Genomic DNA, 20,694 nt, shown 5'->3' on the forward strand with positions numbered 1-20,694 from the left:
CAGTGTTGGTAGAGGTCAACTGGAGTATGAGGTAGGGTGCATCGTTGATTAGCGGTGGGTGCGCCAGAGACTTCAGTACCTTATCCATTGGAAGGGATATTCCGTTGAGGATCTGTCGTGGGTTCTGGCCAGTTTGCTGCACGCTGATCGACTGGTGAGGTCTTTTCATGCGATACCCTGAGAAACCTGGGGGTCCAGTGGCCCCCCATTAAGAGGGGGGTACTGTCATGGTTAGGACATGGTTAATGTCCTGTTCTCACAGGGTTAACTTTGCCGGCCTCTCTTTGGATCTGGGAGGGGTATTTATACTCACTCCAGACTAGCATTCTCTGTCAGCTATACTGTTATTCTGGCTGTGTGTCTGACCGACCCCACTGGTGTGCGTGTACTGCATTGCTTGTTTGATTCCCGTGTATCACCCGGCCTGCCCCCTCACTCTGAACTCCGTCTCACGTTTTAGGTACTATTGTCTTCTCTGGTTCTGACCTCCTGGCTTGGCTATTGTTACTCCGCTACCGTTTGCCCCTATTGTACCGTCAATTGACCGTTCTGGTTTTCTGATCTATTGCTATGTCCTGACTATCCGCTCTGTCTAACCATTTGGTACTGTCCTGCTATCTCGTGCATTGACCCCGGCTTGATCTGGTTTCCGCCCCTGTCTATGCCCCTTGGTAACTTGTCCTGTAGTTACCTTTCTAGGAGTTTCCCTGCAGCTCCTAGCTCTGTGGAGCTTAGGCCACGCCCCCAGCAGTCACATGCTTCAGGTCCTGATAGTTTGAAGCACGCATTGTCACCACTGCTGCCCTGCTCCACAGGTATCTTTGAGCACGGTTTTTTGTACTCAGGACATGCGCACTGGCTCAGTGAGCGAGTGTAGTGCGGTGTTCCTGACAGCCAGTTTGGTAAGGATGTATAAGGTCCAGTATAATTGAATTCAATCTGGTGGCCAGGACCTTAGTAAAGATTTTATAGTCTACATTTACTAACGATATGGGGCGATAAGATCCACATTCCAAAGGGTCCTTCCCCTCCTTCCTAAGTACAATAATATTTGCCTCACAAAAGGACCCCCCCAAATCCCCCGAAACACCCTTAACAGAAGTGGCGCCAATATATCCTGATACTTCCTGTATAATTCAATGGGAAACCCGTCCGGCCAAGGAGCCTTCCCGGAGGCCATGTCCGCCATGGCGTTCTCTATATTCTCCAGAGTAAACTCAGCGTCCATAAAGGCAAGCTGGGCAGGACTCAATGGGGGAAATGTTATATCTGATAGGTAGTCTAAACATTCCAAATTATCAAAGCCACTTTTAGACTTATCCACTTTTAGACTTATATAATGACCTGTAGTAATCATGAAAGCAGCTAAGTATTTCTTCAGTTGAAGACACCAATAAACCATCCGGTTTGCGAATCTGTAGTATTGTATTAGAGGTATTGTGTTGGCGCACCAGAAAGGCCAAAAATTTACTTGCCTGGTTTCCTAATTCAAAATAGGACTGACGGGTAAAGAATAGCTTACGTTTAGACTTAGTGTCTATATATTGGGTGTACAAACTTTGAGCAGCTAGCCACTCGACTCTATAACCGTTAGTCTGATTAGATATGTATGCAGCCTCCGAATCTTTCAATCGTCGCTCCATCTCATCATCCTCCCTCGAGGTTACCCGTTTGATATAAGAAATCGTAGAGGATAAACAACCCCTCAAATATGCCTTAAGGGTATCCCAAAATAAATTGACATTCTCAGGTTCTGGGTGGGACGAGATGAAGCAATGCAACTGATCGATTGTTCTATCGGAAGATCCTATTAATTTCAGCCAGAAAGGGTTCAGCTTCCAGACTATCCCATTAGTTAGATGCCCATATTTAAGTTTAAGAATAGCCGGGCTATGATCTGAGACCCCACTACTGCCATGTTCTATATTATCCTCCCACATCGCCAGACCACTGGATCTAAATATATAATCTATGCATGACAGAGAGCGCCTAGTGGATGAGTGACAAGTATACTCCACCTCAGGATGATGCACCCTCCACAAATCCAACCATCCACTACCCTCCATGAACTGTGACAGTTGGGGTGGAGCAGGAGAGGGAGGCTCCCCAGGTATCCCACCACCCAATCTCAGTCTGTCAAGACAATTGTTCATGACTAAATTAAAGTCTCCCATGCAGATGACATCTGCATCTGGATAATTTAGGGGCGAAACTCATCGCTATCTGGAAAATTGACGTATTAGCCGGGGGGGGGGGGATTATAAACACACAACAATATGACATATTTCCTAGAATTAATCAGTGCATATACAAAGACAAAATGAACCTCAGGATCCCTCTGGGCCTCACACCTAACATCTCTATGTATCAATAATGAAACCCCTCTGGAGTAACTAGTATGAAATGCATGGATAAACCATTGTACCCATGGTTTCTGTACGCACCAAGCGGTATCCCTGGTCAGGTGCGTCTCCACCAAGGCCACAATATGTGGGTGATAATGCGAAAATACCTTGATTTTCTTCCGGGAGGGTTTTAATACCCCTCACATTCCAGGCCATGCATATTATTTCAGACCCCATGCTTACTCATCTGTGCCAGGAACACCGCACTGCACTTGCTCACTGAGCCAGTGCGTGTGTCCTGAGTATAAAAACTGTGCTCAAAGATACCTGTGGATCGGGGCAGTAGCAGTGAAGATGCGTGGTCCAGGCTAACAGGACCAGAAGCACGTGACTGCTGGGGGCGTGGCCTAAGCTCCAGAGAGCTAGGAGCTGAAGGAAAACTCCTAGAAAGGTAACTACGGGCCAAGTTACCAAGGGGCATAGACAAACCAGATCAAGCACGAGAAAGCATGACAGTACCAAAGGGTTAGACAGAATGGATAGTCAAGATGTAGCAATAGATCAGAAAACCAGCATTGGCAATAGACGGTACAATAGGGAAAAACTGTAACGGAGTAACAATAGCCAAGCCAGGAGGTCAGAACCGGAGAAGACAAAAGTACCAAGCGTTCTGGCAGACCAATGACTCAGATATTATTCTGACGCAGTCTATTCTCTAGGTTGTCCGCTTTTTGCTTCCAGGCGTTTATAGAGCCTGCCACTTTTATTAGCTTGGCCTCCACAGGTGTAATGGTATCCTCGATCTGGGACACTCTTGTCTCCACTTCCGTAATGCGCCCCCTCATGGCCTGCATGTCCTGCCGAAGATGCCCCATTTAGTGTACACATTAGCTATTTTCCCAGTCAGGGATGTTCTGGTTAAGGAGATGGCCTGCATCAACTGTTCGGACGCCTGTTTAAGAGTCAATTCTTCCTGCTTGCTCCCCTCCTCATTATCAGAGGGATGGTTTTTACTCTGAGCCTGTGAGGAATTATTTCTGAGGGATTGTGCAGTATCAGAGGAATCAGTTCTGGCAAACTCTTTTAATTATACGACAGTTCCTGACCCCCTGGGGCGACTCATGATCAATAGCAATATGGCACAGCAAGATGACTGAAATGATATGCACTGGGGATTTCTCACTCCCAGTTATAAACACAGCAGGGCTATTATGTGCTAATAATGTCCCGAGAACAACTCAAAGTAGATGGGCCATGTAAAATTGTAGAGATAACAGGTACTGAGTCATTACCAGGATTTTAAGTGGCTAGGGGGATCCACAGCGCCCCCAGAGACAGCAGCAGGGAAGGATCCAGGGGCTCCTAAAGTAATGGGGCCGGCGGGTTAAGTGACTTGTCAGTGGGGGAACGAGGGGCCCAATTTTGCAGAGCACTCACCGCACATCCTCCTCAGATCCTCAGGTTATGCGCTCACCTCCCGAGCAGCGCTGCAGTGATGGGGGCTGGCGCCGCATCTCTCACTGTCAGAGTGTGCACCCTAGAAGATGGCCTCAGCCTCATGCAAATGTAGGGTTCTAGCAGGATCGCAGGATGCAGTGACGAGACACGAGACTGAGTGTGGTTTGTGGAAATAACTTTTATAAACTGTAGCCGCTGGGGCTATATTGAGCAACCAAAAAAAACAAGTATTAACAGCAACCAGTCCACGCAGGGACTCAACAAACCTACAACACTTTCTTATGGGTAATGCGACTAACCCGGTTGGCCAGGGTGCTATAGGCCACGTATGACCAAACTGGGGGGTCCTTATCTCTTATAATAAACTTATCCTTCCAAGGGTCTGTCAGGCTCACAGGCGTGGCCGCGTAGAGGTCGCTGATGCGGCTGCCTTGACGCCTCGATATTCCGGGATGGAGCTTGGCGCAATAGGCCCTGTAGAAACGATGACAGTGGGGCGCAACAGGCCCGGAAGGAACGATGACGGTGGGGCGCAACAGGCCCTGAAGAAACGATGATGGCGGGGCGCAACAGGCCCTGAAGAAACGATGACGGTGGGGCGCAACAGGCCCTGAAGAAACGATGACGGTGGGGCGCAACAGGCCCTGAAGAAACTGTGATGGTGGGGCGCAACAGGCCCTGAAGAAACTGTGCCGATGGGCGCAACAGGCGTCTACTTGCAGCTCTCGTCTCACAGCGGGGTTATGACGCAGTCTCAAAATATGACCGTTCACCGACCTCTGGTCAGGGTCCCTGAGCAAACCGGACGGGGGCCTCTACTACCGCCTGTAGCGAGGTGGTGCCTCCTGGGGCCGGTGATGACAAGGCCGCAGCTGTGGGAGAAGGCAGGGGGGCAGTGTCCTGACCGCTGTAAAGGAATGGTCTGTCGTCGCTGCGGTCGCCTGAGGTAGCCGCCTTGTCACAACAGGGTGGGAAGCAGCGGGAGTCGCTGTATGGGATCGTATGCGGGGAGCGGCCACCGGTGCAAGTCTCTCACGTGTCACTAGTCGGTGAGTCTGCAGCTTTCCTTTCACAGGCCCGTCAGTCTCTCCACAACACACCGTCTGCTCCCTCGGTCCTCTCTGTCTCACACGGCTTCCTGTCTGTTGTCCTGCTCTCTGTCAACTGCCACTTCAGCACGCCCCCTGCTCCTTTTAAGTTTGCCCCGCCCCCTGTTTCCCTGACTTCAGTCAAGTCTTTCCTTTTACTGTCTTCCCAGTATCTTTCCCTCAGGAACCCTGATAGCAATCCCCTGGATACCTGTCCTTTCACTGTCTGGGAGTCCTCCTCCCCACACTCCCCCTCCCTGTAAGCTCGCCAGTACGAGGGCCTTAGTCTATTGAGATCGGTCTGTAGAGGTTTCAATGTTCGTTGCCATATGAATTGATCTTGCTCATATCGTTCAGGGGGTTTGCCGGCTGTTGACCGCTCGGAGCGTCTAAGTTCGACTGAGGTAGAGTCATCTGGGGTGGTGGACATCGGTGGGCTGGTTAGTGCAGGCAGGCTAATTGTGTCAGATGATTCATTACTGAGTGGAGGGCCTCTGGGTCCTGGGAGACAATCTTCGTCGTCGTCCGGGTCCCAACATACGGAAGACGGTTCAGATGTCGACGGGATAGGTTCCGGTTGCTTCGGGTCGGAGGAAGTACATGGGTGTAACATATTACGATGCACAACACGAGTGGGCAGTGTTTCATCCTCCTCGGGTCGTATTTCGTACACCGGTCCGTCCGGATGGATACGGCGTAAGACCCGATAAGGACTTTCTTCCCAACGCGGCTCCAGTTTGTTCTGGGGGAGTTGATCTAGTACAAGCACCCGGTCCCCGCTTTGGAGGTGAGGAGGCAGGGTTGCATTCTTCCCTGGGTGCTCCCAGTCTCGGAGCTTGGTGTGTACAATTCGGTGAAGAGTTTGCAGCCGATGGCGATGATTTCGGACCCAAGACGACACTCCAGTCAAGGGCTGAGGTTCTTCGGGGTCTAACTCCACCTCCGTGATCCCTTTACCTTCTCACCCAAACAACAGGGAATAGGGGGTATAGCCAGTCACTCGATGTACCTTATTGTTATAGACCCAAACTAATTCGGAAACATATTCGGGCCAATGGGCCTTCTTGTCACTCTCCAGAGTGCGCAACATCTGAATCAATGTCCGATTAAATCTTTCACAAGCCCCATTCCCTTGCGGGTGATACGGTGTGGTCCGGGATTTGTCAATTCCATAGAGGTGATGTAGTTCTTCCATAACTTCCCCAAAAAACATGCTCCCTGATCAGAATGTATTCGTTGAGGACAGCCGTATACTTGTATAAAGTTTCTACAAATGGCGGAGGCAGCTGACTCTGCGGTCTGATCCCGAGTGGGGGTGACCACAGCGAACTTGGTGAAATGATCTACCATAACGAGACAGTGTTCGTATCCCTGAAATGCGGGCCCAATGGTCAGATAATCCACCGTCAGGAGCTCAAGGGGCGCTGAGGTCACAATAGTCTGTGTGGCGGCTCGCTGAGCGGGTGGCTTGGCTAGTTCACACAAGCGGCAGGTCCGGCAAATTTCGTCCACAACAACCGGCAAGCGCGGGTGATAAGCTTTCTGTTGCAGCCATTGCAAAGTTTTTTTTGGTCCGAAATGGGCCCCTTTTTCGTGAGCCTCCCGAGCCAGTACGTGAGTTGGGCTCCTGGCGTAACCACCTGCCAAACCGTCATTGAGGTTGTTTGTGATGTTATTTTACGATACAATAATCCCTTTCGGATAACCAACCTCTCCCATTGTCGCAGCATAAGCAACAGGTCTTGAGTCAAATTTTGCCGTTGAGAGTCAGGGGGTAATTGCCCAGTGGCGACCCATGTCCTCAGAAGGCCAACTTCTTCGTCTTCTTGTTGCTGTTGTATCCACTTATCCCGGGATTGTTCTAATATGCCCCTTGGGGTCTCAGAGGAAGATATTTTTTTATTGTCAGTTGTGAGTATGGCAGCAGTGAGAGCGAACGGTATTTCCTCTCCTTCTAATTCTTCGTCTCGATTCTGTCCTGGAGTTGTATGTCGAATCCTGGAGAGGGCGTCTGCATGGACATTCTCGGCCCCTCTTTTGTAGATAATCTTATAATTGTACTTCGCCATCCGGGCCACCCATCGCTGTTCCAGAGCCCCCAATTTGGCGTTTTCCAAATGAGCCAGCGGGTTGTTGTCAGTTCACACTACCACCTCGGAGCCCACTAGGTACTCTGCGAATCTCTCCGTCATAGCCCACACCACTGTGAGGAGCTCGAGCTTAAAAGAACTGTAATTGTCAGGGTTACGCTTGGAGTCATGGAGTGAGCGACTTCCATATGCGATCACTCTCTCCCGGCCATCCTGAACCCGTGAAGACTCCCATCAGTGTGCAGGATGAATGGTTGGGAGAAATCCGCATAAGCCAACACGGGTGCATCCGAGAGCGCAGCCTTGAGGTCTTGGAAGGCCTCTTCCTGAGGGTGTTGCCATTGGATTTTTCACCCATTGGCCCCAGCGGAAGCCCCCTTCAGCAGGTCGTGCAGGGCTCGAGCTCCATATGCAAAATTCTTTACGAAGCGACGGTAATATCCGGCTAACACCAGAAAAGCCCGCACATCTTTCACCGTCTCGGGGGTAGGCCATTCCTGGATAGCAGCAACCTTTTCCCGGGATGGCCTCACACCCTCTGCCGAAACGACATGACCCAGATACTCAATCTGAGAGCGAAATAGGTGGCATTTCTGAGGCTTCACCTTCAACCTGTACTTTTGCAACCGGCTGAGTACCTGTCCCAACCGCTTCAGGTGGTCCTCAAAGGTGGCGGCATAGAAGATGATGTCGTCCAGATAGATCAATGTAGCCTCAAAATTGAGATCTCCCAGACACCGCTCCATCAATCGCTGAAAGGTCCTGGGGGCGTTGGCCAGCCCAAACGGCAACCGATTAAACTCAAACAGTCCCATGGGCAATATGAACGCCGTCTTGGCTCAATCTTCTTCTGACATGGGCACCTGCCAGTACCCACTGGCCAAGTCTAGGGTTGAAAAATATGTAGCTTTTCCTAAGGCAGACAGGGATTCTTCTATGCAGGGCAGTGGATATGAGTCTTTAATAGTGCAAGCATTCAGTTTACGATAATCCACACAAAATCGTAGTGTACCATCTTTCTTCCGGACCAACACGATTGGGGCCGCCCAGGGGCTTTGACTTTCCCGTATCACCCCTTTTCGCAGCATTTGGGCCAGCAAAGTTTTCACCTCTTGATAGAGATGTGGCGAAATCTGTCGATATCGTTCCTGATAGGGGCCGCTCCTGCTGTGGGGATTTCATGAGTGATGGCGGTGGTACATCCAAAATCGTCCTCATGACTAGCAAATACTTCATGGTACTGTCCCAGCAATGTTTTTATCTGTGAGAGTTGGGCTGCAGTTAATCCAGAAAGCTCGGCCCGCATCTGCTCCAAAATCTTTCGGCCCTTCACTTGTGCCGAGACTTCGTGTGCCTGTAAGGTTCGTATTGTTACTTCCCAAGGATCCTCGGGGTGTACTTGTAATTGAACCGCAGGAGCTGGCAGCACTTCTTCTAAAGGCCTTACTAGTTTGGCCAGCACAGTCCGTGCTTTCAGAACGGTGTCTTGGTCTTCAAGGTTAACGCAGCGCACCAGGACGGCTCCTTTTTGCACGGTAGCCAGGGAAACAGGCCACCAGTATGCCAGGAGGTAAGCGCTCCGAGTGACACAGCTCCACCTGCACCTCCACGCACTCCAAGGGTATCGGGGCTCGAATGGGCAGGGCCACCACAGTCTGTCCAGGAGGTAACACAAGCAGAGGAGTCGCTGGCGTGATGACCTTACCCAGAGCCTCGCCTTCCTGGCCGTCCTGATGTACCCGTGCTCCCCGCACAAGCTGCTGGAATACCTGTCCCTGGGCTGTGCGAGAACCCCACTGCTTCAGAATCCTCTGTGTAGGGTCATTGAGCAGTAGGTTGCCGAACTCTGGTAGAACATTCATGCCTAGGGTGACGGAGTGTTGCTGATCAGCTTCTCCTTGAGTCAGTACCACCTGTTGTGAGTTCATTCTCCCCTTCACCTTTGATGTCTGATGAACTCCCTCTGCTGGTGAAGAGAGGTAGTGAAATTGATTGGGATGGGAAGAACCTGTCATCTGAACAGGCGGAGTGTGATTGGACATCTGGAATTTCTGAGTGGATATAAGGCAGCCGACACCCTGCAGGGTGATCCTTTCTGCTCTGAGCTCTTGCATCCAGTTTAGTTCCTGTCTACTAAAAGCTAAGTTTTTGCCCTGCTATTATTCCATGAGATTTTGTCTGGTTTCCTTAGTGTTTATATTCAGCCAGTCCAGGACTGGCTGAATATAAACACTAAGGAAACCAGACAAAATCTCATGGAATAACAGGGACTGGCTGAATTTCATTTTTGTCTCTGATCAGTTTATCTCTTTGCTCTGTTTTCAGAATATACCTGAGTGCTGATATAGTGATTTTGAAGTCTAGCGACTTCAGGGCCTTTTTCCCTATCAGATGGTTGGGACATTTTTGGTAGGGTTTTTTGCAGATTGCAGCCAGCAACTTTTCTGTCCTGTCCTATCTAGTTAGTTGAGCCCCATTGTTTGCTCAGCCTGTCTTTCTGTCTGTGTTTGTGTTTTCATCTGTATTTCACCCACAATACATGTTGGGGGCTGTCTATTGCTTTGGGGTCTGCTCTGGGGCAGTTTAGATTTCCCCTTTCTTTCTTTAGGCTTATGTAGTTCTCCGGCTGTGACGAGGGGTCTAGGGCACCGTAGGAACCCCCCACGGCTACTGTTAGTTGTGGTGTATAGGATCAGGGGTCTGCAATCCGATAGCTACCAACCTCTCCGGTTTTCTGGACTTAGCTTGTATTTTTGTTTTCTCCTCCGGTGACTCATTCATAACAACCACCCCTCTGTGACTAAGGGATTTACCGCACAGCGTCACTTGCACCCACACCACCCCGGCAACTGGGACCGGCAGTTGGTTTGAAGCTACTACTCTGATCACGGGCCCCCACTGAGGCCTTGCTGCTTCCGGGAAGTTCTGTTGAAAATACGTTGCGGGCATAGTGGTTACTTGTGACCCCATGTCCACCAGGCATCGGACGGCCCTCCACTTCTGTCCAAACCACCGGGCATTTTGCTACCAAATATTCGGGACTTCCACCACCCCTAGTTGTGGTTTTCGGCTACGAGCGGCGTCCCCCCAACCAGCCCGGAGCCCTTTAGTTTAATGGCGGCCGGGGTGGGTATCTCCCACGCCGCGGACACTCTCGGGCAAAGCGGCCTGTTCTCCACACTCAAAACACCGGGCCTGTGTAGGTTGACCACCCCGCGGGGAGCGTGATCCCCAGAAGCCGGGGTTAAAGCCAGGTCGTAAAGTCCCGGTCTCAGTTCTTCTTTTTACTTCGGCCAACTCACCCTTAATACTTTTCAGCTCTTGCTTCATCTCTTCCACCCACTGAGGCTCCTTGACTACATTCGCAGAGGCCTCCACACCTCAGACTTTCCCCACGGGGACCGCCATCCCCTGCTCCTGCTCTCGAGCACGTGCCTGACATCCCACCTCTGAAAAATCTATTTGGGGATTCATCCTGATCTGTTCCCGCAGTGCCTGTTTGACTAATGGATCTCGCAAACCAGTCACCAGTAGGTCACGTAGGGTAATGTCAACAGGTCCTGCCCCTACCCCGTCCTTTCTTTCTATAGCCGTATGCAATTCTTGGAGGACATTCATATACTCTGTGATCGTCTCCCCCTCTACCTGCATCCGACTAAACAAACGGGTTCTTAACTCTCCCACATCAGTAGGGTCCCCATGGGTCTGTTCTACTATCTGTAACACTTTTTCAAAAGGTTTCAACATCACTGACCTCCACGCCTCCCCGTCCAGTGCCATGAGTGCTACCTCAGCCTCCGGATCAGGGGTCATTGGGTGCATCCGAAAGAGGCCCCGCATCCGCTCTGTCCAGCTCCATAACATAGTATTGGAGCTGGAAAATCTAGGTAGGTTGTTCAGCATGGCCCCCAATGATATGCTGGTACGAGGACCCTCATCATTTGTAGAGTTTACAGCTCTACCCTGATCTGGGGCACCACTGTCTGTGCTCGGAGACACGAGACTGAGTGTGGTTTGTGGAAATAACTTTTATAAACTGTAGCCGCTGGGGCTATATTGAGCAACCAAAAAAAAACCAAGTATTAACAGCAACCAGTCCACACAGGGACTCAACAAACCTAACACTTTCTTATGGGTAATGCGACTAACCCGGTTGGCCCGGGTGCTGTAGGCCACATATGACCAAACTGGGGGGTCCTTCTCTTAAAATAAACTTATCCTTCCAGGGGTCTGTCAGGATCACAGGCATAGCCACGTAGAGGTCGCTGATGTGGCTGCCTGGACGCCTCGATATTCCGGGAGGGAGCTGGGCGCAACAGGCCCTGTAGAAACGATGACAGTGGAGCGCAACAGGCCCGGAAGAAACGATGATGGTGGGGCACAACAGGCCCTGAAGAAACGATGACGGTGGGGCGCAACAGGCCCTGAAGAAACGATGACAGTGGGGCGCAACAGACCCTGAAGAAACTGATGGTCGGGCACAACAGGCCCTGAAAAAACTGTGCCGATGGGCGCAACAGGCATCTCCTTGCGGCTCTCGTCTCACTGCGGGGTTATGACGCAGTCTCAAAATGTAACCGTTCACAACCTCTGCTCAGGGTCCCTGAGCAAACCGGACGGGGGCCTCTACTACCGCCTGTAGCGAGGTGGTGCCCCCTGGGGCCGGTGATGACAGGGCTGCAGCTGTGGGAGAAGGCAGGGGGGCAGTGTCCTGACCGCTGTAAAGGAATGGTCTGTCGTCGCTGCGGTCGCCTGAGGTAGCCGCGTTGTCACAACAGGATGGGAAGCAGCGGGAGTCACTGTATGGGACCGTATGCGGGGAGCGGCCGCCGGTGCAAGTCTCTCACGTGTCACTAGTCGGTGAGTCCGCAGCTTTCCTTTCACAGGCCCATTGGTCTCTCCACAACACACCTAAAGTATAGGAGTAACCCCGGCACACTAATAACATGAAAGTAAAGTCTTCTCAACGACAGTCTTTAATTGTTGTGATTTTATTGATTATGAAAAAAAAGGGTGGTGTTACAATCCAAAAAAGGGTGGTGTTACAATCCAATGTTTCAGCTCTACATCTCGAGCTTTCATCAGGGATATGACTAGATCCTTGGTTTTGAGGTGTGTGTATAAGTGGTATAGGTTTGCCTTTGTAATCCAGCTGCTGGAACGGTACCTATAGTAACCACGATGTGTAGGGTCAGCACGTGACTCCCGTCCTTGTGTCCTAAATCTAGTCAGGTGTGGAGGAGGCCGGAAGTCACAACACACCGTCTGCTCCCTTGGTCCTCTGTCTCACACGGCTTCCTGTCTGTTGTCCTGCTCTCTGTAGACTGCCACTTCAGCGCGCCCCCTGCTCCTTTTAAGCTTGCCCTGCCCCCTGTTTTCCTGCCTTCAGTCAAGTCTTTCCTTTTACTGTCTTCCCAGTATCGTTCCCTCAGGAACCATGATGGTGATCCCCTGGGTACCTGTCCTTTCACTGTCTGGGAGTCCTCCTCCCCACACAGGTCCCGCCGCCCGCCCAGACCTCTTCAGCTCCCGGCTCACCAGAGCTTCTCCGCGTCCTACCGCAGGGGCCCAGAGATGTCCCGGAGTCCAGGGGGTCCCAAAGCTGGTAAATGTGCCTTGGAAGCAAGGGTCTATATGGAAGGATGCAGGATTCCAGGAGTTCTTCTCGGACGCGTCCTCACTCCACAGCTACATAGCCACGCCCCCTTAAATTAATTTTAAGGATTCTCTATCACTTGCTCTGTCATTGATTACCATGCTGACCATGACACTTGGATCTTCACCAGTCCTCGCAGTAATTTATCAACCTGTTCCACCACATGTTGATTCCTGGCATTAGGGAGACAGGAAACCATTCAGTTGAGGAGCTTTTGGTGACAAATTATTTTATTGTTCTTTATCGGTCTTCTTAATATAGAATCAACTATAACCTCTAACTGGCTAAGGGCTCATTCACATAGTAACATAACATAGTAACATAGTTTTGAAGGCTGAAGGAAGACCTTATGTCCATCTAGTTAAGCATGTTTTTAGTGCAGCTGTTCTGCATTGTTGATCCTGGGGAAGGAAAAAAAACCACAGAGTAGAAGCCAATTTTCTCCATAGGGAAAAAAATTCCTTCCCCTAAGCTGGGTCAACCATCTACCTCTAATATTATTCGTAACCTTCTATACTGTTACTCACAAGAAAAGCATCCATTCTTCTTCTGAATTTCCCCATGGTGGGACGATTAAAGGATGATCTTATCTTTCCTTTCTTAAATTCATTCAGTGAGTTGGCCATCACCACTTCCTCAGGAAGAGAATTCCAGAGCCTCACTGCTCTTACTGTGAAGAACCCTCTTCTATGCTGGTGCAGAAATTGTCTTTCCTCCAAATGAAGAGAATGCCCCCTTGTTCTTGTCACAGTCCTTGGTACAAACAGTTAATTGGAGAGATCTCTGTATTGCCCTCTGATATACTTGTACATATATATTAGGTCTCCCTTAAGTCTTCTCTTTTCTATTCTAGAGTAAATAGACCTAATTTTGATAACCTTTCTGGGTATTGTAGTGAACCAACTCCATTTATCATTTTAGTAGCCCACCTTTGAACCCTTTCAAGTTCAGTAATGTCTTTCTTGAGCACCGGCGTCCAAAATTGCACACAATACTCCAAGTGTGGTCTGACGAGTGATTTGTACAGAGGGAGAATTATGTTTTCATCTTGTGTCCCCAGACCTCTTCGAATGCACCTTATTTGCTTTGGTGGCAGCTGCCTGACACTGGGCACTCCAATTTAGCTTCTTATTGACTAAGATGCCTAAGTCTTTTTCCATGTCTGATTTCCTCAGCAGTTTCCCATTTAGTAAGTAATTGTAGCATCTGTTTCTCCTTCCCATGTACATAACCTTACACTTATCTGTGTTAAACCTCATTTGCCATTTTTCAGCCCAATTCTCCAATTTACTCAAATCTGTCTGTAGTTGCAAACTGTCCTCCTTTGTGTTAACTACCTTACATAGTTTTGTATCATCTGCAAATACTGATATTTTACTGTGTAAGCCATCCACTAGATCATTAATAAATATATTAAATAGTAGGGGGCCCAATACAGAACCCTGTGGTACCCCACTAGTAACCCTGGCCCAATCTGAGTATGCACCATTAATAACCACTCTTTGTTTTCTATCACTAAGCCAGCTACCTACCCATCTGCACACATTTTCGCATAGACCAAGCTTTCTCATCTTACTTAGCAATCTTTTATGTGGGACAATGTCAAATGCTTTAGAGAAGTCGAGATAAATGACATCCAATGATTCTCCTTGGTCCATTTGAGAGCTTACATCCTCATAGAAGCTGATCAGGTTAGTTTGACAGGAGCGATCCTTCATAAATCCATGTTGATATGGAGTTAAACATTTATTAACATTGAGATACTCCATAATGGTATCCCTTAGAAACCCTTCAAAAATTTTACCCACAACAGATGTTAAGCTTACCGGCCTATAGTATCCAGGTTCCTTTTTACACCCCTTTTTGAATATTGGTACCACATTTGCTTGCCGCCAATCAAAAGGAACAGACCCTGTGGGCGGCGCCTCCTCCAAGATGGCGCCGCCCACTCCTGAGCAGTAACAGCTCTCGGCTGTCTCCGATAGCTGCTACTGAGCATGCCCAAGATTTCTTTACTGTGAAAAACATTTCCCACACATTGAACATAAAAATTGCTTCTCCCAAGTGTGAGTTCTCTGATGTTTAGCAAAATCATATTTCTGAGAACAACATATCCCTTATTCTGGACATGAAAATAAATTCTTGCCTGTGTGAATTCTCTGGTGTGTAACAAGGTTTGATATTTAATTAAAACTTTTCCCATATTCTGAACATGAAAAAAATTTCTCCCGTGTGAATTATTTGATGTCTCAAAAGATGTGATTTGTCTGCATAACATTTACCACATTCTGAACATGAAACTGGCTTCTCCCCTGTGTGAATTCTCTGATGTGAAACAAAACCCATTTTCTGAGTAAAATATTTCCCTCATTATGGACATGAAAATAAATTCTCCCCTGTGTGAATTATTTGATGTCTCACAAGATGTGATTTGTTTGCATACCATTTCCCACATTCTGAACATGAAAATGGCTTCTCCCTTGTGTGAATTCTATGGTGTGTAACAAGGTTTGATATTTGATTAAAACATTTCCCACATTCTGAGCATAAAAATGGCTTCTCCCCAATGTGCATTCTCTGATGTGAAACAAGATTATGTTTCTTATTAAAACACTTCTCACATTCTGAACATGAATATGGCATTTCCCCTGTGTGAATTCTCAGATGTCTAACAAGATCCGTTTTCTGATTAAAACATTTCCCACATTCTGAACATGAAAATGGCTTTTCCCCTGTGTGAATTCTCTGATGTCCAACAAGACCTGTTTTCTGAGTAAAACATTTCCCACATTCTGAACATGAAAATGGCTTTTCCCCTGTGTGAATTCTCTGATGTCTAACAAAAGGTGTTTTGTCTGTAAAACATTTACCACATTCTGAACATGAAAATGGCTTCTCCCCTGTGTGAATTCTCTGATGTTCAACAAGATGTGATTTCTGATTAAAACATTTCCCACATTCTGAACAAAAATATGGCTTTTCCCCTGTGTGAATTCTCTGATGTCTAACAAAAGATGTTTTGTCTGTAAAACATTTACCACATTCTGAACATGAAAATGGCTTCTCCCCTGTGTGAATTCTCTGATGTTTAACAAAATGTGATTTCTGATTAAAACATTTATCACATTCTGAACATGAAAATGGCTTCTCCCCTGTGTGACGTCTCTGATGTTCAACAAGATGTGATTTCTGACTAAAACATTTCTCACATTCTGAACATGAAAATGGCTTTTCCCCTGTGTGAATTCTCTGATGTCTAACAAAAGATGTTTTGTCTGTAAAACATTTACCACATTCTGAACATGAAAATGGCTTCTCCCCTGTGTGACTTCTCTGATGTTCAACAAGATGTGATTTCTGACTAAAACATTTCTCACATTCTGAACATGAAAATGGCTCCTCCCCTGTGTGAATTCTTTTGTCTTTAAAAAGTTTACCACATTCTGAGCATGAACATGTCTTCTTTCTTGAGTGACATCTTTGATGTTTACCATGCCTTTGGTTATTTTTATTTTGTTTAAATGTCTGTGATGAATCAGTAGAAAGAACCTGTTGAAAGGGATCAGATGATACATCTATGTTGTGAAGGGCTGGAGGAATATCTTGGACATACTCTTCACATGTATCTGGTGTGATACTACGGTCATCTGCTTTAATATCTGAAAATATTATATGTTCCTTTGAGCTCCGTGCACAGTCATCTGTCAAAAATAAAACATTGATATTTTTCAATAACATTGCCTTTTGGGTTTATTAATTCTGATATACATTTTACAACATTTATTTATTAAAGTGGCTATACAAATTGTAGTAAAATTAGATTTTTGCTTTAACAAAAGACCTCGAACAACCCCAAATCCCAAAAACATTGAGACGCTGTGTAAGATGGAAAGAAAACAAGAATGCAAAGACTTGGAAATCTCTTAACCCTCTCACGACTGTAACAACCCTGCTGGCGTCACTGCATGGCCTCCCATCCCCCCGCACATCAACTTACTCACTGCGCCGGGTCATGCTGTGAATTCTGTCTGTTGCCAGTCCTGTGCTCTGTGCCTCTGCTCTCCTGTATGTTTCCTGGCTATGTGTGTATAGGGGGGGGCGCCAGAACTCTCTGGTTCTTATGCAGTCAGGGTGCACCTGTCTAATCTGTCCCTGACCAATCACCTAGAGGCCTTGACTATTTAGCTCCGCCACACGCACTGAAACACTGCCTGTGCAATGTCTAATCTCAGTTAGTATCTTGCTGCTGAGGAAGCCAGGCCCTGTCCTCTGTATTTCCTCCTTCTCTGGAGGAATACTTCTTGTCTTGCCTTGTACCTTGTCTGCCTGCCAGGAGGCTGAATATCCTGGCCCTTGAGTCTTGGTTCCAGTACCTTGTCTGTACTCTGTCCTACCTTAGTCTCCCTTTCTCCTTGTCCGTGGCTTCCTTTCCTGCTGTGTCTTTCCTTGTGTCCTCCCTGTCTGTGCATCTGCACCCTTGCAGCTCTGTCTGTGCATCTGCACCCTTGCAGCTCTGTCTGTGCCTCTGCACCCTTGCAGCTCTGTCTGTGCCTCTGCACCCTTGCAGCTCTGTCTGTGCCTCTGCACCCTTGCAGCTCTGTCTGTGCCTCTGCTCCCTAGCCGCTCTGCCTGCTCGGCTCCCTAGCCGCTCTGCCTGCACGGCTCCCTAGCCGCTCTGCCTGCTCGGCTCCCTAGCCGCTCTGCCTGCACGGCTCCCTAGCCGCTCTGCCTGCACGGCTCCCTAGCCGCTCTGCCTGCACGGCTCCCTAGCCGCCCAGCCTGCACGGCTCCCTAGCCGCCCAGCCTACTCCACACTCCTGCCTATATCCATACCTGCACCTCCTGTGTGAACAGGTCCAAATCCTGTTCCAACATACACCACTCCCTCCTGCCTAGACCTGCTGTATGAACAGGTCCCTACCTGTCCCTTCTCATACCACGCCAGTCTGTCCGGTGTCTCCAAGCCGTGCCCACCTGCCCTGTGTCTCCAAGCCGTGCCTGCCTGCCCTGTGTCTCCAAGCTGTGCCCGCCTGCCCTGTGTCTCCAAGCCGTGCCCGCCTGCCCTGTGTCTCCAAGCCATGCCCGCCTGCCCTGTGTCTCCAAGCCACGCCTGCTTTCCCAGTGTCTCAGCCGTGTCTGTCATGTCTACCTGCCTGCCTGTCTATAGCTTCTGTCAAAGTGACTTGTCCCCGAGTGGGACCAGCAGCCACAGTCAGACATCACCCTGGAGTGGCACCCGACAGCTATCTGCCACACAAGCCTGACCTCACCATCAGAGGTTCCAGTGAAGACCGAGGTAGCTGTCGTAGTCACGCCCCTTCCAGGGTAGTCTGGTTTGTGGTGCAGTGGGGCCACAAACCCCCGGCTCACGCCATTCAGCCAAGGCGCGGGCGTGACAACGACATACTCTATGACATATATTTACGTCATTTGTCTTATTCCCTCCGGAAAACCGCACTCAGCTGTCATGTAACAGCTAGTAATGTGTTAAATCTGGCTGTCAATCTCGGACAGCGAGATTTAACACGTGTCAGCGGGGAGCTTGTCATTACACGTTCCTATTAGTCTACTAGTGGCAAGATCACAGGGCGCTGATGAATTGTCATGACAGCAAAGGGTTAGCACAAGACCTCTGTGCTATCATTACGATATTCCTATATCATAGTTATAGGAGATAATGATTTCATAATCATAATAACAATAATGATAATCATAGGAGATAATGATTTCTGCTATACACAGCAATGCTGAAGCCCTGCTATGTATAGCACAGGTGATCGGATGATCACAGCTTCAAATCTCCTAAGCGGAATATTAACCTGTTTACCCCCAAGCGTGGTTTGCATGTTAATGACTGGGGCAATTTTTACAATTCTGACCACTGTCCCTTTATGAGGTAATAGCTCTGGAACCCTTCCATGGATCCCGGTGATTCTGAGAATATTTAATTTCTTTGATATGACTTGCATTTATTTGTTAAAAAAAAAGGAAATTTGGCGAAAATTTTCACAATTTTCCAACTTTTGACTTTTCATGACCTTAAATCACAGAGATATATCACACAAAATACTTAATTAGTAGCATATTCAACAATTCTACTTTACATCAGCACAATTTTGTAACCAAAATTTATTTTTGTTAGGACGTTATAAAGTCACTTTGTGGGTGTATATGATAGAAAATACCCAAAAGTAACAATTCTAAAAACTGCACCCCTCAAGGTGCTGAAAACCACATTGAAGAAGTTTATTAACCCTTGGGGTGCTTCACATGAATTTTTGGAATCTTTAAAAAAAATGAACATTTAACGTTTTTTCATAAAAAATTTATTTCAGATCCATTTTTTTATTTTACCAAGGGTAACAGGAGAAATTAGACCCCAAAAGTTGTGCAATTTGCCTTGAATACGCTGATACCCCATATGTGGGAGTAAACCACAGTTTGGGCGCATGGCTGAGCTCGGAAGGGAAGGAGCGCTGTTTTTCTTTTTCAATGCAAAATTGGCTGGAATTAAGATTGGATGCCATGTCGCATTTGGAGAGCCCTTTATGTGCCTAAACAATGCAAACCCCCACAAGTGACACCATTTTGGAAACTAAACCCCCCAAGGACTTATCTAGATGTGTGATGAGCACTTTGAGACTCAAGGTGTTTCACAGACACATACAACGTAGAGCCGTAAAAATAAAAAATCATTTTTTTTTACACAAAAATGATCTTTTTGACCCAAATTTATTATTTTCCCAAGGGTAACAGGAGAAATTGGACCACAAAAGTTGTTGTGCAATTTCTTTTGAGTACGCCAATACCCCATATGTAGGGGAATTCTACTTTTGAGGTACAGTGCAAAGCTCAGAAGGAACGAGGCGCCATATTGGAGTTCAGATTTTGCTAGAATGATTTGAGGGTACCATGTCACCTTGGCAGAGCCCCAGAGGTGCCAGAACAACAGAAACCCCCATATGTAAACTCATTTTGTGAAGGAGAGAATGGCTATTGAAATTAGTTATTAACCTTACATAAGCTAGTTCAGATGTGGTGTGACAAGATGGCTTCTACATCCTGCTGACTACGCCCTGGAATCCTTGGAATGTGAAGTAGATACACTGAACACTGAAGACTATAAATGAAATGGAGTTAGCATGGACCTATCACAGACTGACACCATTGCTGCTCAGGAGTTGTGCGACGCCCTTTTCCTGTCTGTTACATGATCTTTTGTTTTACTAATAAAATTCTGTTCTCTGCCAGCTCCTGCCAAGAGAAGAGAACACATCTGATTTCTATATCCAATGTCCCTCTTCTAAGCATGCACTCAGCTCATATTTATTAGGTCAGGGACAGGCAATCGCTTAGATCTCACTTTAAGAGATCATCTTCCCGACATTCTTGGCGCAACAATGTGGGGCCACTGCAGGGGTATCCTCACCAAACATCGACATATGGCTTGGATCGATGGGGAACATCCAGGGTGGCTCGAATCGGAGACTGATCACCTCCATGAGAAAACAGTGAGTCTGCTGATTTCCTTGTCAATCTGTAGTAGTCTGCCTGTGTCACTCGAGCCAGTCTGTGTAGCTCCGAACTCGTGTTTGCCGGATGTTTGTGTTGCCCTGACATGGTGGGGTGTGGGATACGTACCCCGGGGGGCTCTAAAGAACCCACAGCTACTGGCTGTGAGGAATGCAAACCGTGGTTGAATGCCTGTAACCTGCTGTATGCACTGTACATGTCTTGAGAGTGTCATTACTGTTCTGGACTGAGTTCTGCCAGTGTAGTAACAACCGGGGGGGAAAGGAGGTGATCTGTGGTAAGTTGAGCGTAAGGTTCTGTTGGCTCCGAGATTCTCAATGTGGTTCCGAGTGCAGAGGCATAGTGTGGTCGAACCACGAGGGCACAAGAAAACAGGCAGGCACCCCTTTGAACCCTATCACTGCCCACAAGGTCTGAGACGGAAATCCCAGCTACAGAGGCCTCTCAGTTTTTTTGTATTGGTCCATGTAATTATGTGTGTGTGTGTCTGAGAGTGTTTTCTCAATCAATCAATCAAATTTATT

General features: G+C 47.9%; 1 protein-coding gene across 1 annotated transcript in view; it reads right to left on the reverse strand.

Annotated features, from left to right (window-relative positions):
- Nucleotides 1–20,694, reverse strand: part of LOC141074211 (uncharacterized) — a 166,605-nt gene that overhangs the window by 117,021 nt on the left and 28,890 nt on the right. The window contains exon 11 of the mRNA XM_073561779.1: nucleotides 15,028–16,338. Within this exon, the coding sequence (XP_073417880.1) occupies nucleotides 15,028–16,338 (1,311 nt within the window). The remainder of the gene's footprint in view (nucleotides 1–15,027; nucleotides 16,339–20,694) is intronic.

This window comes from Dendrobates tinctorius, unplaced genomic scaffold (assembly GCF_039654945.1).
Source record: "Dendrobates tinctorius isolate UK_male_01 unplaced genomic scaffold, ASM3965494v1 ptg000014l, whole genome shotgun sequence".
In the NCBI taxonomy this organism is placed as follows: Eukaryota; Metazoa; Chordata; class Amphibia; order Anura; family Dendrobatidae; genus Dendrobates; species Dendrobates tinctorius.